The sequence below is a fragment of the Phascolarctos cinereus genome, unplaced genomic scaffold (genome assembly GCF_003287225.1).
Source record: "Phascolarctos cinereus isolate Bilbo 61053 unplaced genomic scaffold, phaCin_HiC Scaffold_4;HRSCAF=312, whole genome shotgun sequence".
NCBI lineage: Eukaryota > Metazoa > Chordata > Mammalia > Diprotodontia > Phascolarctidae > Phascolarctos > Phascolarctos cinereus.
Genome location: NW_027555847.1, coordinates 520,256,274 through 520,271,557, shown reverse-complemented (window position 1 = coordinate 520,271,557; position 15,284 = coordinate 520,256,274). Strand labels below are relative to the sequence as shown.

The 15,284-nt window shown below is 34.6% G+C and overlaps 1 protein-coding gene across 5 annotated transcripts in view; it reads left to right on the top strand.

Moving 5' to 3' along the window:
• The window catches only part of FAM210A (family with sequence similarity 210 member A), a 34,252-nt gene extending 21,835 nt beyond the window's left edge, over window positions 1-12,417 (top strand). For all 5 annotated transcript variants that reach the window (XM_020985609.2, XM_020985608.2, XM_020985607.2 and 2 more), the window contains one exon: window positions 2,810-12,417. In XM_020985609.2, the coding sequence (XP_020841268.1) occupies window positions 2,810-3,043 (234 nt within the window). In that variant the 3' untranslated portion in view covers window positions 3,044-12,417. The remainder of the gene's footprint in view (window positions 1-2,809) is intronic.
• Window positions 12,418-15,284: the final 2,867 nt, after the last annotated feature.

Genomic DNA, 15,284 nt, shown 5'->3' with positions numbered 1-15,284 from the left:
TTCATGTTTCTACAGTTTAAAGTTCTTTTTTATCTCATAAAATGTTAATATATTCATGTTAGTTTTAGAATAAAAGGATAGGTCATTCAAGGCTTACCAAAAGTAAGATAACCAGATATGACTTGACAGATTTCTGTATGTTTCACCATATTTGTGGACATTTCCCAGAATAGTCTTAGTTTTGATACTTTTTTGGGGGGAGGGGGAACTAAGCAGTGGGGTTAAGTGACTTGCCTAGGGTCACACAGCTAGTAAATGTCAAGTGTCTGAGGTCAGATTTGAACTCGGGTCCTCCTAACTCCAAGGCGGGGGCTCTAATGCTACCTAGCTGCCCCTGGTTTTGATACGTCTGATAACCTCTCTTTGCTAAGAAATCTGCATTTTACTTTGTTAAGTCAAAGAGCAGGAGAAGATTTCATATAAAACTATGAGTATTGTAGTTTTAAGTGTGTGTATATGAAGTTTAATGTGTTAGCACAATAGTCCTTGTCTGTCTTCATGTATACTTCCTCCTGTTCTCTTCTGTATTTTTGTGGGAGTTTTTGGGTTTTTGTTTTGTTTTTAATGTTTCTTGGCTTTCCATTTTTGTTATCAATATCACTAAGCACCCACTGTATCTATCCTCCATGACTCTACCCAGAGGGCCCTCCCTCATGCAAATAAGCATGGTTAAGTAAGACAGATCCATATGTTAGCTGTTTCTGAAAATATATGTCTTGGGAGCTAGGTGGTACAGTGGATAGAGGACTGGCCCTGGAGTCAGGAGAACTTGAGTTCAGATTCAGCCTCAGATACTTGACACTAACCCTGATTGCCACACACACCCACAGCCACACACACACACACACACACACACACACAAAATGTGTGTGTGTGTATATACATATGTATGTGTGTGTGTGTGTGTGTGTGTGTGTTGTGTGTGTGTGTGTCTTATTCTCCATCTCTAGCCCATCAGTTTTCTGCCAAGAGGTAGGAAGCTTGCTTCATGGTTAGACTTGTGGAGTGCTGTAATTGTATTTATCATATTTCATAATTCTTTCAAAATTGTTTTCCTTTACATTACTATAGTCATTGAAAAGTAGTTCTCCTCACTCTGCGTTAACTCATACAAATCTTCCCAGTTGTCTCTGAATCTGTTCCTTTTATTATATTTTATGATACGATCATAATCCATCATATTCAAATATGTAATTTGCTTGGCTGTTCACAGCTGATGGGCACCTACTTTGTTTGCAGCTTTTGCTACAATAAATCATATCATAAGTATTCCTGTACATATAGGTCCTTTACATATACCTGTCTGAGATATATACCTGGTAGTGGTATTGCTGATATATATAACTTAGTGACTTGGATATAGTTCCAATTTGTTTTCTAGAATTGTTGGATCAATTTACAGTTTCACCCACCGTGCATTTGTGTGCTTTTCCTACCACAATGCCTCCAACAATTGACATGCCCTTTTTTTGCCCTATGATATGCATGATTCTTACCAGTTTTTCTCTGTAGCTCTTACTGTAAAAGAAGATAATAGACAGGAACCTTAAGATGACAATTTTTATTTTGCTCCTTCTTGAGAAATAAGCTACAATTTTTGTACTAAGGGAAAGGCCAAGTTTTTACTGTCCTCTGGTTTCAGAAGATAAGAAGTATGTATATAGCTCTCTAATTGTGGATGAGAGGAATGAGCAATACCTTGAAAGTAAATAAAATTCCATAAAAACATTCACTCAATACTCTGCCTTCAGTTCTTTGGTTCTAGCTCTTGGTATTTTTGGTTTTGTTTTTTGGGGTTTTTTTCCTTGCAGAGTCTTAATTTAATTTGAATTTTTAGTTGTTAGCAGATTGACTTTTTTTTAAGGCATCTAAGCTTCTGAGGTGTTTGGGGCGAGTTAAGAAATAGCTGCACAGATTTTTATTGTTGCTAACAGAGTTGTATTATTTTCTGCTTTTTAATTGTTGGAGGTGAGGGAGAGGCTTTTCCAAGGTTTATGTAGCAAGAATCCCAGTTCTCTTGATTTTTAAAGTACTCTATAAAATTTATCTTTTTGATGTGATTTGTTTGCTACCAAATTCCAAACTCCAGAATATTTTGAAGGAGCGCATAGAGTTTGTTAGAGCTGGAAGGGACATGAGGCCTGTTTTTTCATTGTTATAGACTTCCCAGTGGTGAAACTCTGTCTGCAGTTTATAATCTTAGGAGACTGTTGCCTGGGGACTTGTCCTGAATCAGTTAGCCAGTATGTGTCGGAGGAGGGAGTTTAAAAACCAGGTCTCTTCAAGTCCTGGGCCAGATTTCTGTCTGTTGTACCACTATAAAATTATTGCTATGTAATATACAAAATTCATTTTAGGAAACTAAAAGGTTTATTAGATGCACAAAAAACTAGGAGTGTGTGTGTTATTCAAGAAGTATTCATATGGAATATACACATGTAGCTAATTCACATCAATTCTAAATGACAGTGGCACTCTTTAACTTTATATAAGAAGAAACATGTTACAGTGGAATTTGGAGTCTAGAAAAAATCTGAATTTAAAGACTGTCCAGGCTTTACTAATTCTGTGGCCTCGGGCAAGTCATTTACTTTTGTGAGTCTCAGTTTCCCTCATCTGTAATAGCTAACTCAAAGTAGAAAAGATCAAATGAGAAAATGTATGCAGAGTGCCTTGTTAAACCTTAAAATACTACATTTATTATAGTAATTTTTTCTTTGACACACTTTATATTTGTAATCTGACTTTTTTTTTTGCTAGCATGCATTTGCCTTAACTAATCTACCCTACATCTGCTGCTTCTTTTAAGATTGCAACACCTGCCAGATACACTGTGACTTTGGGAGGAACATCCATTACTGTCAAGTATCTTCGTAGTCATGGCTACATGTCAACGCCACCTCCAGTTACAGAATACTTCCAGGACAGAATGGAAGAAACAAAGGACCTTATTACAGAAAAAATGGGAGAAACAAAAGATAGACTCACAGAAAAACTACAAGAAACCAAAGACAAAGTTTCATTGAAGAAAAAAGTGGAATAGGAAATCTTGTGTGCCAGGCCACAGAAAAGTCATGCACTTTAACCCTCGGGAAACTGTGGACAAAAACATATTCTCCTAATTATACCTTTGGTTGGCAGTCTTGAAATACTAGTGCTCCAAGGGTTAAATAACCCATAAAACCTTTTTAAAGTTAAATATCACTAGAAAAATCAGTGTTTTTTGCAAAAAAAAAATTAGCCCAGTGTACTAATTTCATACCAGCAGTGGCGTAAGTAATGGTTATTGTTTTGTGTCATGATGATTTTTCAGGTATCTTTCTTGCTGATTTTACTGCCTGCTGTAATGATGACGGACTAAGCAGCTTACTACTTCTATAAGAAATTTCTCTCATAGAAAGGATGGTTCTGTTGGGATCATGATCTTCATGTTATCCATCAGTTAGACTTTTAACCATAATCAGTTCTCAGCATGGAGAGATCTTAGCACCATTATTGCCAGTGAATAAGGGTATTTCTTAATTGTCTCTCAAAATCTCAGAAGTCTTTTGCTATTTAAAAAAAAATAGCAAGATGAGGCCATTCTAATAACCATCTACCAGTTAAAACTTTAATTTTATATGAAGAAAGTTGAATTAAAATTGGGACTATATATGTGATGAAAGTGAGATGTACTGATTATATATAAATGACTAAACAAATTGACATTTTAAAGATAGTTTTGCCTAAAATGTGTGTGAGTCAAATTTTTCAAAGTAAGTACATATGTCTGCAGTTCCTTTTTAGAAATTTAAGTTGGTAACTGTCACCTAGAACATAAAATTTTCCTTTAAATGCATTTTTGTCTTCATCAACTAATTTCTCAGAATAAAGATGAAAATAATTTCACTTGCTGCTAAGCTTGCTACTGAAATTAGATACCTCACAAATTGTGCCTCATGTTTGTGATTCTTAGTTGAGTAAGTTACAAGAGTAGAGAGAAAATGACTTTGGAATCAGTGGGCACCCTTACAAACATTGATTAAAACTTGTCATATTTTAGCATGCAAGTGCTTCTGCTACCCCTATTAAAATACAGTGCTAATGTTCATTTTCTTATTGAGTAAATTCAAGAATCTTAGCTTCCCCCTTTTAGGCAGAAATTTCTGGGTGGAACATTATACTTGAAATTTTGTTGGAAGGATTGTGCCATTCATGTTGTCTTCAGTAGCAATGACTGGAGGAGAATTCAACCGTTACGAAATATTTTAAATGTCATAGTGGGTGTGGGTATGTCTCCTTTGCACAACTAATAATTGGCTTCAATTCTGTGTATTTTTAAAATTGATACTTGAAGAAGATGTAGTATCTATTTATGTCATATTTATATACCTTAGTTGATTGGACAGTAGAATTTGAGTAGTTAAAAACATTATCCCTGGTTCATGCCACTGATTATTATTGCCATTTATGTCTACTTAATTGGAATATTTCAACTTCACTGGGGGGTCCTTGGTAAATTGAACCTGAAGGAATATTTATATTCATTAACCTAGTCATTGTATTAGAACATTTTATAAATTAATATCCCATAAACTTATGAGGATTGTAGTTGGAAGAGTTCTTTCTTATTCTGAAGTGCAGAGGCTCTGAGTAATCTTTTGGTTCTGCTGGTATAGAAAAGTTTAATATAATATAATATTTCAAAATGGCAAAGAACATTTTTTAAATGTTATTTTTAATTAACCAGCTCCCTCTCTTCTCCCCTCCCCCAGTTGAAAAACAAAACAAAAATCTTTATAACAAATATGCTTAAGTCAAGAAAAACAAATTCATTGTCCAAAGCAAGTCTTCCTTATTCTGTGTCATGAGTTCTTTCCCTCTCTGTCAGAAGTTAGATGGAATGCTTCATCATTGGTCCTCTGGAATCATGGTTAGAGTTCTTAAGTCTTTGAAAGTTATTTATGTTTACGATATTGTTTTTGTATAAATTACTCTAGTTCTACTCACTTCACTCAGCATCAGCTAATATGGAGCTTCCCAAGTTTCTCTGAAACCATTTCCTTTGTTATTTCTTAAAAGCACAGTGGTATTCCATTACATTCATATACTATGATTTGTTGAGCTATTCTCTAGGTGATGGACCCTTGCCTTAGTTTCTAGTTCTTTAACCTTTACCAAAAGAGCTACTGTAAGTATTTTTGTACCTATGTTCAATCAGTCACCAGGGATTTATTAAGCGATTATGTACCAGGCACTAGGCTAAGTGCTGGGATACAAATACAAAAAATGAAGCAGCTCTTACTCAGAATGGAAGACACAGCCAGTAAGTACATGCAATATATCTGTGTGTGTGGTTAAATACACTGTCTTATGCACATGTTTATAAACATACACAGCATAAAGTTAATGAAAATGTAATAAATACACAGAACTTAAATACAAAGTAGTTTGTGAGTGAGTGATCAGGAAAGGCTTCATGCAGAAAATGGTGCCTAATCTGTCTGTATCTTTAAATGAAGGGAGGGACTCTATGAAGTAGAGATAAGGGTGGGTGGATTTCAGGTGTGGGAGACATATATACAGTACAAAAGCACAGAAATAGATGCAGTGTTGCTAGTGGGGAACAGAAGGTCAATTCACAGATATGGGAGGGAAAGTAACATCAGATTTTATAGGTGGTGTGATATCTCTGGGCTAAAGGAGTTGCACTGATTAATGACTTGGGTAGAAGAGGGAGGGAGCAGGGCAGGGAAAGAGTTCTAATCATCTTCCGAATGGCTGGACTAATTCAGAGATTTACTAACAGTACATTAATATGCCTGTTTTCTCAAAGCCCTTCAACAATTTGTCATCCTTTTTTGTCATCTTTTCCATACTGATTGGTATTGAACCTTAGAGCTACTTAGTTTTCATTTCCCTAATTATTAGTGATGAGCATTTTTTTCCTTGTGACTGTTGATAGCTTGGATTTCTTCCTTCAAAAACTGCCCATTCATTTCCTTTGACCAGGGAATGGATAAAAGTATAGTTTTAAAAACTGAAATACAAATAGCATTTTTTCCCTCAGCATAACAATTAAGCTTAAACTGAGCACAGTTTTCGCCAGAATTTTCCACAGGAGAAAGATTGATTAGTTCTTTATGCACCCATTAGGCCCTTCAGTCTTAGCTTTAAGATTATATTCTTCATGTATTTAATATGTTATATAGAACTCCAAATCCTCTTTTCTAAGTCTTTTTGTTTTCACATTATGTAACATACTATATTGTGTATCCCTTCTGTTTTCAATGGAGAAACTATTAATTCTTCACCTTTGGAAGTTTAAGGAATGTTTCCAATGTCATATCATTTATTACTCTGGAAATAGTAGAATTTACTTTTCCTGAGATCTGTCTTGTATTCAGTACACTAGATTGTTTTGTTTGTTTGTTTGTAGACTTCCAAGTTTTGAAGTCTTTTAATTCACAGTTTTCTCAAGTATAAAATGAAATGCTGTCTTTAGTTGCTTTGAAATTGTCTCATAAAAATTCTAAATTGGAAAGTACTGTTATTGCTTGGCATCAGAAATTATATAGGGATCCTGTTAATAACATAGTGTAAGAATGTAGTCTAGATTATAAATAAAATAAGACATCTGTAGCATATTAAATTTGGAATATTGATAGCAATCAAAATGTCTAACATACTATAATGAAATACTCCTGTGTCCAATGTAGTAAAACACAACACTAAAACCTTATCATGTTCCTCAACTAATTTGGAATTCCTGTTAGCTCATCTATTATATCTATGAGAAATCAAGCAAAGGCATTTTTTCATGTCTGAGATCAGAACTCCCACATTCAACTAAGAGAAATAGCTGAAGCAAAACAGAAGCAACCCCAGTTCACTTTTTGTGCTGTTGGTGGGAAAAGAGTTTGCCCAGCAAATTAATAGTGGGGGAGGAGGAAGATTGAGGGGACTTTTTAGTCTATTATGAAGTGAAAACAAAGCTGCTAGGTCTGTAGTCTGGTCTGTAGATCAGTAATCCCTGCACCTGTAGAAGGCCTAGGACTGGCATATTGCCCGAATTTAGGAGTTCTGAGCAGCAGTAACACTCAAGCCAAATGAGTGTCTGCATAAAGTCTGGCAGAGATATGGTTAGCCCCCAGGAATGGAAGGCCACCAAATAGAGTAGCAATATGGAGTTGAACCAGCTCAGTTGGAAAAACAGAACAAAGTAAAGCTTTTTTGCCAATCAGTTTTGTGATCAGGCCTATGAGTGGCCACTCACTTCTAGCATGAACGAGATGGAAGACCCAATCTCAAAAAACAGTAACTAAAAGAAACCTGCAAATCCAAAGCTTCTAAAACTGCTTTTTGCTTAACGATAGCCTTATACAAATAAAAATGCAAATTACAGGTTTTCTTTAAAGGAAATAAATAATTGACATTCCTCTGCTCAGACCTGAAAATAACAAAACTTTAAAACTGTACATAACTTTTAAAACAACTACAATTCATTGTTAACAAATAACCCCATTTATTTTTTAAATTTATTTTTGTTACCTTTTCTTACCTGTTGCATTTTGATAGTTTTGTCTTTATATCTCTGATTTCTCATCCCTTTTTTTAAAAAAGCAAAACATCCTAGTCAGACTAGCAATGTATATACACTAGTCCGTTCTAGCACCCCACCCCTACCCCTTTTTTTTTAATCATAAAGGAGAAAGGATATTTTGTTAACTCTTCTAGATCATCTTTGGATTTCCATCACTCCAGCATTTAGCTACCTTTTAATGATCTTTTCATTTACATTGACATTCTGTACATTGTTCTCTTGATCTGCTTATTTAGCTCTGCATTAGTTCATCCAAATCTCACATCAGTTCCTCAAAGCTGTTATTTTTCATGTACAGTAATATTTCATTACATTCATATGCCATAGTTTTTTCAACTCTTTCCCAATTGATAAGTATCTGCATTGTTTCTTGCTGTTTATTACCACAAAAGGTAGTACCAAGAGTATTTTGGTACATATTAGATCTTTGTGTCTTTGACTTTCTTGACGCATGTACCAAATAGTTTCTCCTACCCTATTTATTTCCAGTCATCTAAGGTTAAAGTAAAATTATTGGCTTGTACTGATTGATCTGTTCTGAAAACTTTCTTTTTTGGTTGGTATTTTCCAAAAATATAAAAACATCTGATAGCTTGAGTAGAAATACTGTTTGAAGTTCATAGATACATTCCCACTTCTTTTTGTTTTCTTTCTATTGCAACCAGGCAGTCCACAGAATTTGTTAGCCTACTCATAGATACAATAAATATCCCCACAGTTAGAATAAGTAACAGGATTTTGTAACAAAGATTTTGTCCACTGATGTCAATCTTGAATGTACCTTATTTTTAAGGAAGTTGAAGTTATTTCTTAATTTTTACAGACTTGTTATGAAATTTAGATCTGCCTGGATTCACATAAGAAAAATTCTTAAAACAGCCACATAAATAGTACTCAGTCATTCAGACACATTTTAAGCATTGGGTGCTCAGTTACCTTCACCTCTACTCCTCCCTAAAAAAATACCCTTGAAGTTTAATTTTTACATTTTAAATTCTCAAAGTTTGTTTCATTGGGGAATTAAATTTCTTCAGAGCCTGAAATAAATTGGAGGATGATTGAGGATTACTAAAAATTTTAAGATATAAGCAAGAAGTGTCTTACTACAAATCATTTTCAAATGCAAATTATGCATCAACTGTCAGATTAAATTTAGTAATCACTTATTTAAAATGTAAAACTATAAAAAATTTTTGGAAGGAGGTTTGCTCTAGAATGTGGTAATCTCTACTAGGACTTTGCTTTTTAGGAAATATTTAAGCACACTATATATTAGATATAGCTGTGTGGCTGTGTTTGAAACTGACAGCACATAAACTCAGAACTGTGGTCCATTTTACATACTGAAACTTCCATAGGATCATAAGTTTTGTTGGAAGTTGTACTTAGAAAATTGGAAGGGTCCTTAGAGGCCATTTTAGAGATGAACTGAAGCTGAGAGATTATGACCTGCCCAAGGGCATACTTGTAGTAGCATAGCTGGGATTTGAATCCAGGTCTTCTTACTCTCAGTCTGGTACACTTTCCACTATACTGTGTTTTCTCCAAAAAATATTCAAATCCACCTCTCCAAAGGAGATTGCAGCCTTATACTATTTGGCTTTCTTGACCACTTTTTGCCCATTAAGGCATATGCATTTCATGGGCTGTGAATCATAGTTTTAAAAGGATCTCCAATGTTAGCTGATTCAGACCGTGCTTGAATACGAAACCCATCTACATCACTGGCAAGGAGCTGTCCAGCCCTTTGTTGCAAATTTGTAATGAAAGAACTCACTACCTCTCAAGGCAGCTCATTTCATTTTGGGAAAACTCTTAAGAAATTTCCTGTATGTTGAGGCAAAAAATCTGCCCTTTTTTTAACCAATTAGTCCCAACTATGCCCTCCAAAAGGAAGCAGAACAAGTCTAATCGTAATCCTTTCTTCCAGATGACAATCTGTCATCTATTCAAAGAAGGCTGTCATGTATGTCACTCCAAGCTGAGCATCACCAACTCCTTCAGTTTTTCTCTTCTGACATGGTTTTTGGTTTGGGTGTACTCTAGTTTGACAGTGTCTCCTAAAATGTACCCAGAAGTGAACACGGTACTCTAGATATTCTCTGAACTGGGGGCACAGAGTGAAGTGTATCATCTTCCTTACCAAACACTATGCGTGTTAATTATAGCTTAACGTTAATGTCAAAAAGTATACTATCACTGAACACTGTGCCTTTTATAGCTTTTAAAAGGTAAATTCGAGACAGTATAATTTATTTCATCTTTTTCCTTTGATAAGACTCAATTTTATGTATAAAAACACTACTTTTGGTAAATAAAATTTTTTTTTCTGTTGGTAGTGATCCAATTGGAAGGGACGGTCCACACAGCCCATCAGAGAAGGGTTTTTGATTTGTTTGGGTTTTTTTCCCATCTCCTTCCATTCCTGTGTGATTGTGTAGTGACAAAACAGTAGTAAATGGCCTAGGGAGGTGCAAAATATTCGAGAGACTTGAAGGAATGTGCCCAAGGCAGAATAGTCACTGACACTAAGGTTCTTAACCTTTTTTGTTCCCTGGGCCTTTTGGCAGTCTGGTTAAGCCTACTGAACACTTCTCAGGATGTTTTACAAAGAGCAAGATACATAGGATTACAAAAAGAAACCAGTTATGTTGAAATAGTTATCAAGATTTTTTTCAAAAAGGGGTGCCAAGTTAAGAACGCTTACACCAGACCACAATGGCTAGTCTCTGGGCTAGCCATTTTTTTTTCTATGTAAGCAAAGGAAAATTCTGAATTTCTAGCTGGCTTTCTGATGCCTGAAAGATCTTTGAAGGATCTAAACTTTAGAACCACTGAGTTAAGTGAATTGGGTCTTGTTCCCCCTCTGTGGATTTTTTCCTCTGTGACTTCTGTGACAAGTTTGTTCAGAATACTAGTCAAAACAAGTTTTTGATTGTCTTTTTTCCTTCAGGGTTAGTCATAGAAATCAAGCTACATTCTTCTCTGTGAATCATTTGCAGTCACCAACAATAATAATTATAGAATCATAATTATCCTCCGGCAATTATCTGGCTATTTTGATAAGGATGATCTTCGAAGTAGAAAGAATGAGTCTTGATTTCAGAAACCTTCAGGGCAGAGTGTAATATTAAGCTTGTTCTTTATTCTGATGAATTGATTGGACAATCACAGAGGGGAAAATATATAGGCAATACAAAGAAATGTTCAGAAAATACCATTTCTCTTTATGTATAAGAACACTTGTAAAGAAAAAGGCTAAATATAAGGCATTCTCCATATTTTGTTTTACTCTGTAGGGTCCGTAAAAACAAGTAGCAGGAAAGTAAGATAAAAAATTTTGCACAGTGCTGCTATAGTTTATTGAAAAGATTAACAATGTAAACCTCCTAAATAAGCTTTTAAAATTAAAAAAAAACTATAGCCTCTCAAATTTCAGGAAATTTTGATTTTTGAAACAAATGTGAACTATATTTGAAGTATACAGAAAGCATACTTAGCTATAACTAAAATTGCATAATTATTCCTTGTGTTTCAAAAGTAATCTTAAAACTTAATTTTTAGTCCTTTTAATTTGACAAATAACATTTCCCTTACTTTATAATGGCATATATGATTAAGTGAAGGCACCCCTTTTATTAATTCTGCAAATGATTACTATAAGAGATGTTAGGTAAATTGATTGATGTTGGAATCTTAATTCTCTGTCATTTTAGCATATGTTTATTTCCTTATATCCAGCTTCTTAGCATTGAGTGACTTTAAGGGGTTTCAAGTTAAAAAATGGTAATACATATCATGTAATTATTCTGAGACTTTTTGGTGATGTAATATAAATTATTTTCAAGTCATTTTGAAAGTGTAGTTATTTATCAGACTTAATGATATGTTAAAGCTAGATGTAAGAGTTCATCTAAATTAAGCACCTTCTAATTAACTTTTATTCAGAGTCCAGATTATATTTCATTTGAATATTTTATGTAATAATTCTTATATGACTAAATCAGCTTGTGTTCCCTTTGCATTTACTTTTCCAAGAATAGTGACCATACTTTAATTTCTCTTCTGTCTGACAATAAGATGCCAAAAATTCTGTCTGTGAAGCTTCAAGTACCACTTTGGACTGTTCTCCTCCCCTAAATAGATATGTGGAGATAGAATTACAAGGTTATGTTGCTATGGAGCTACATCAACAATCAAGCTTTTATTCCCCGGCTGAGTAAGCTTCAAGTATGGTAGGTAGTAAATTACATTCTATAATTCTCCCCTTCTGAATCAAAAATGAAGTCTAATTCTCAACTTCAAAACAAAATAATGGTACCATTTTGTCACAGAAAGTCTCAGAACCATTGAGGGAGAGCTGTAGTTTAAGATGTTTAAAAAGAAAATATCCACTACAAATATGAGAATCTAATCTGAAGGGATATATAATACAGGAAACTAAATAACCATTACCCTCTTCCCTGCCCTTTTTTTCTCATTTTTTTCTCATTTTTTCTCATTTTCTGTCTATTTTCTTTTGATTTTTACATCATATTTTTCCTCCAGCTACTCTTTTTTTTCATCTCCCTCAATTCATTATATTAAAGAAGAAAAAGATAGTATTTATTTCCAGTGATTCTAGAAAAGAAGCAACATATATACTTTCCCCGACCAAGAATCGGCTGTCCTAGAATTAACTATGATGATTCAGTACTGTTATCTACTCACTATGTAATATAAGGCCAATTCTGGCATAGTAGTTAGGTAGATTCCTTCAGAAAACCCCAAACCTATATTTGGGGCAAGTAATGGATATTTCAAGAATAATAAAAGTCTATGTTTTTATTAACGTCTATGTGTTTAAATTTTCTGTATGTTCAAAGGGAAATTAAATTTGTGGAAATGTCTAATTGCATTCAAATTGAAATGAAGTTAACTTTTTTTTTCTGATTCAGAGTACCCCCCACATGAGGTTAAATATGGGTCACCTTGTCTGAGCCAATGTTTGTGGCATAGTTGGAGCTAGCTTAGATCAGAATTTTCCACTTAATGCCTGCCAATCACAGTTGCATCTGAAGTGATTAAGAGCTAGCTAGCATTTGGAAGAAGCTTCTGAAGCTCCAGGGTTCAGTATATCCCTCTGTAAAAATGATTCCATTTCACCAAAGTTATAGATATACCAACTACTTTCTAAATCCCCTAAAAATATGTCAGGCTAAGAAATCATGGCATCTTAGAATAGCAGCAACTCTAACATAGCAAGTAGCCTGAGTCAAGCTTTCATTCTTTATAGGGTAGTTGTTTGAATTAAATACACTTTTATCTCACAGTAAGCAGTAAGACTGAAGCTACGTTTAATGCATTAAATGGCTGCAGCATTTAACCTTTATGTCTATATGTCACATCTGATATTTGAAAGCAAATTTTTCTGATAAGTAGAGTATGGAAAAGACTATGACTGAATATATAGTAGGCCTGCAGCCATTGTCATCTCCTTGCTTGATATTTAATGGGTTGTAGTCGGAAGCACAGTATCTTATCTCTTCTCCTTTGGCCATGCAAAGCTAAAACATTTGTGGAAAAAAGAATAGCAGAAGGTAAGAGGAGTTTTAGAACTTTAAAATGAGATTATGAGAAATCCAAAGAGCCATGCTTTCCTATAGATATTTACAGAATAAAGCTATTATACCAATATTGGAAGAATAAGGTGAGGGATGAGAAAAGGCTACTCATAGCTGAAAGACTGGGTTCTCATCCTGGCCCTACCACTTCTTAGGTCCCTTTCAATTCAAACATTCTGTCACCTTAGGCAAGTTACTTTTTCTGGGCTTCAGTTCCTCAGCTGTAAAATGGGAAGATTGAACTTGATCACTTTTCAGATGATTCCCAGCTCCAGGACCTAACATCTGTAAACACTTGCCTTGCATACCTCAGGGGGTTGGTCATAGTCATAAGACTGCATCAGTGATAACTGTCAAGTGTTATATAAGATCTTACTAAATGGCCTGGAGATGAGAGATGGTAAAATAACATTGCTGCTACTATCTGAGTGAAATGAAGATGTGGATAATTTCAAACTCAGGTGGCATTAAGGACCTACTTTTATACCCATTCTTGAGATGCTGCTGAAGGATGTCCTCAAAACTTGTTTAATGATTCATTTCGTACTTTTAAATACTCATTTTTATTTTAGTATTTTATTTTTCCCCGATTACATGTAAAACATAATTTTTAACATTTTTTTAAAATTTTTGAATTCCCAATTCTCTCCGTCCATCCATTCCCTGTCCCCCTCTTTGAGAAGGCAAGCAATTTGCTATAGGTTATATACATGTGTGGTTATGCAAAATTTATTTCCATGTTAGTCATTTGAAAGAGAACAGATCAAAAAAAAAAAAGAGAAAAGAAAAAGTATGCTTCGATCTGCATTTAGACTTCATCAATTCTTTCTCTGCAGATGGATAGCATTTTTCATCATAAATTCTTCAGAATTGTTTTGGATCATTGTATTGCTGAGAATAGCTAAATCATTCACGGTTGTTCATACAATATTGCTATTACTATGTACAATATTCTCCTGGTTCTACTCATTTCACTTTGCATCAGTTCATGTAAGTACAGGTTCTTCAGAGTACATCCTGATTATCATTTCTTATAGGATAATAGTATTACATCACAATCATATACAATAACTTGTTCAAACACTCCCCAATTGATGGACATCCCCTCAATTTGCAATTACTTGTCACCACTAAAAGAACTGCTATAAATGTTTTTTGTATATCTAGGTCCTTTCCTTTTCCTTTTTGTTTTTTATCTCTTTGGGATACAGACCTAGTAGTAGTATTGCTTGCTCAAAAGGTATGTATGGTTTTATAGGCCTTTGGGCACGGTTCCAAATTGCTCTATAAAATGGTTGAATCAGTATACCACTTCAACAGAATAGTAGTATCTCAATTTTCCCATATCCCCTTCAACCTGTGTGATTTTCCTTTTCTGTCATAATAGACAATCTGATAGATGTGGGGTGGTAGCTCAGAGTTGTTTTACTTTGCATTTCACTAATCAATAGTGATTTAGAGCACTTTTTCATATGACTATAGATAGCTTTGATTACTTTGTCTGAAAATTGCCTTTTCATGTCCTCTGACCACTTATCAACTGAGAAATTACTCATTTCTGTAAATTTGAGTCAATTCTCTATGTATTTGAGAAATGAGATCTTTATCAGAGAAAGCTGCTGTAAAAAATTTATCAGTCATGATTAACTGTGTATTTCCCTCCATCCTATTTCCCACTGTTTATTCTACTCTCTCTTTTCAACCTGTCCATTCTCAAAAGTGTCTTGCTTCTGACTTTTACCTCCCCCAATCCACCCTCCCTTCTATCACGCCTCTCTCCCCCCCAACCCCATCCCTTATTTCCTTCCTTTCTTACTTTCTTGTATGGTAAGATAGATTTCTATACCCAAATGAGTTTGTATGTTATTCCCTCTTTGAGCCACTTCCCCATCTTCCTCTCCACTGTAAAACTCCTGCACCTCTTTTATGTCAAATAATTTTCCCCATTCTGCCTCTCCCTTTCCCCTTCTCTCAGTGCAATACTCTTTCTCATCCCTTAATTTTAATTTTTTAAGAAATTCTCCCATCATATTCCACTCTCATCCATACCCTTTTTCTATGTATACTCCTAAGTATACTGCTAATAATGAGAAAGTTTT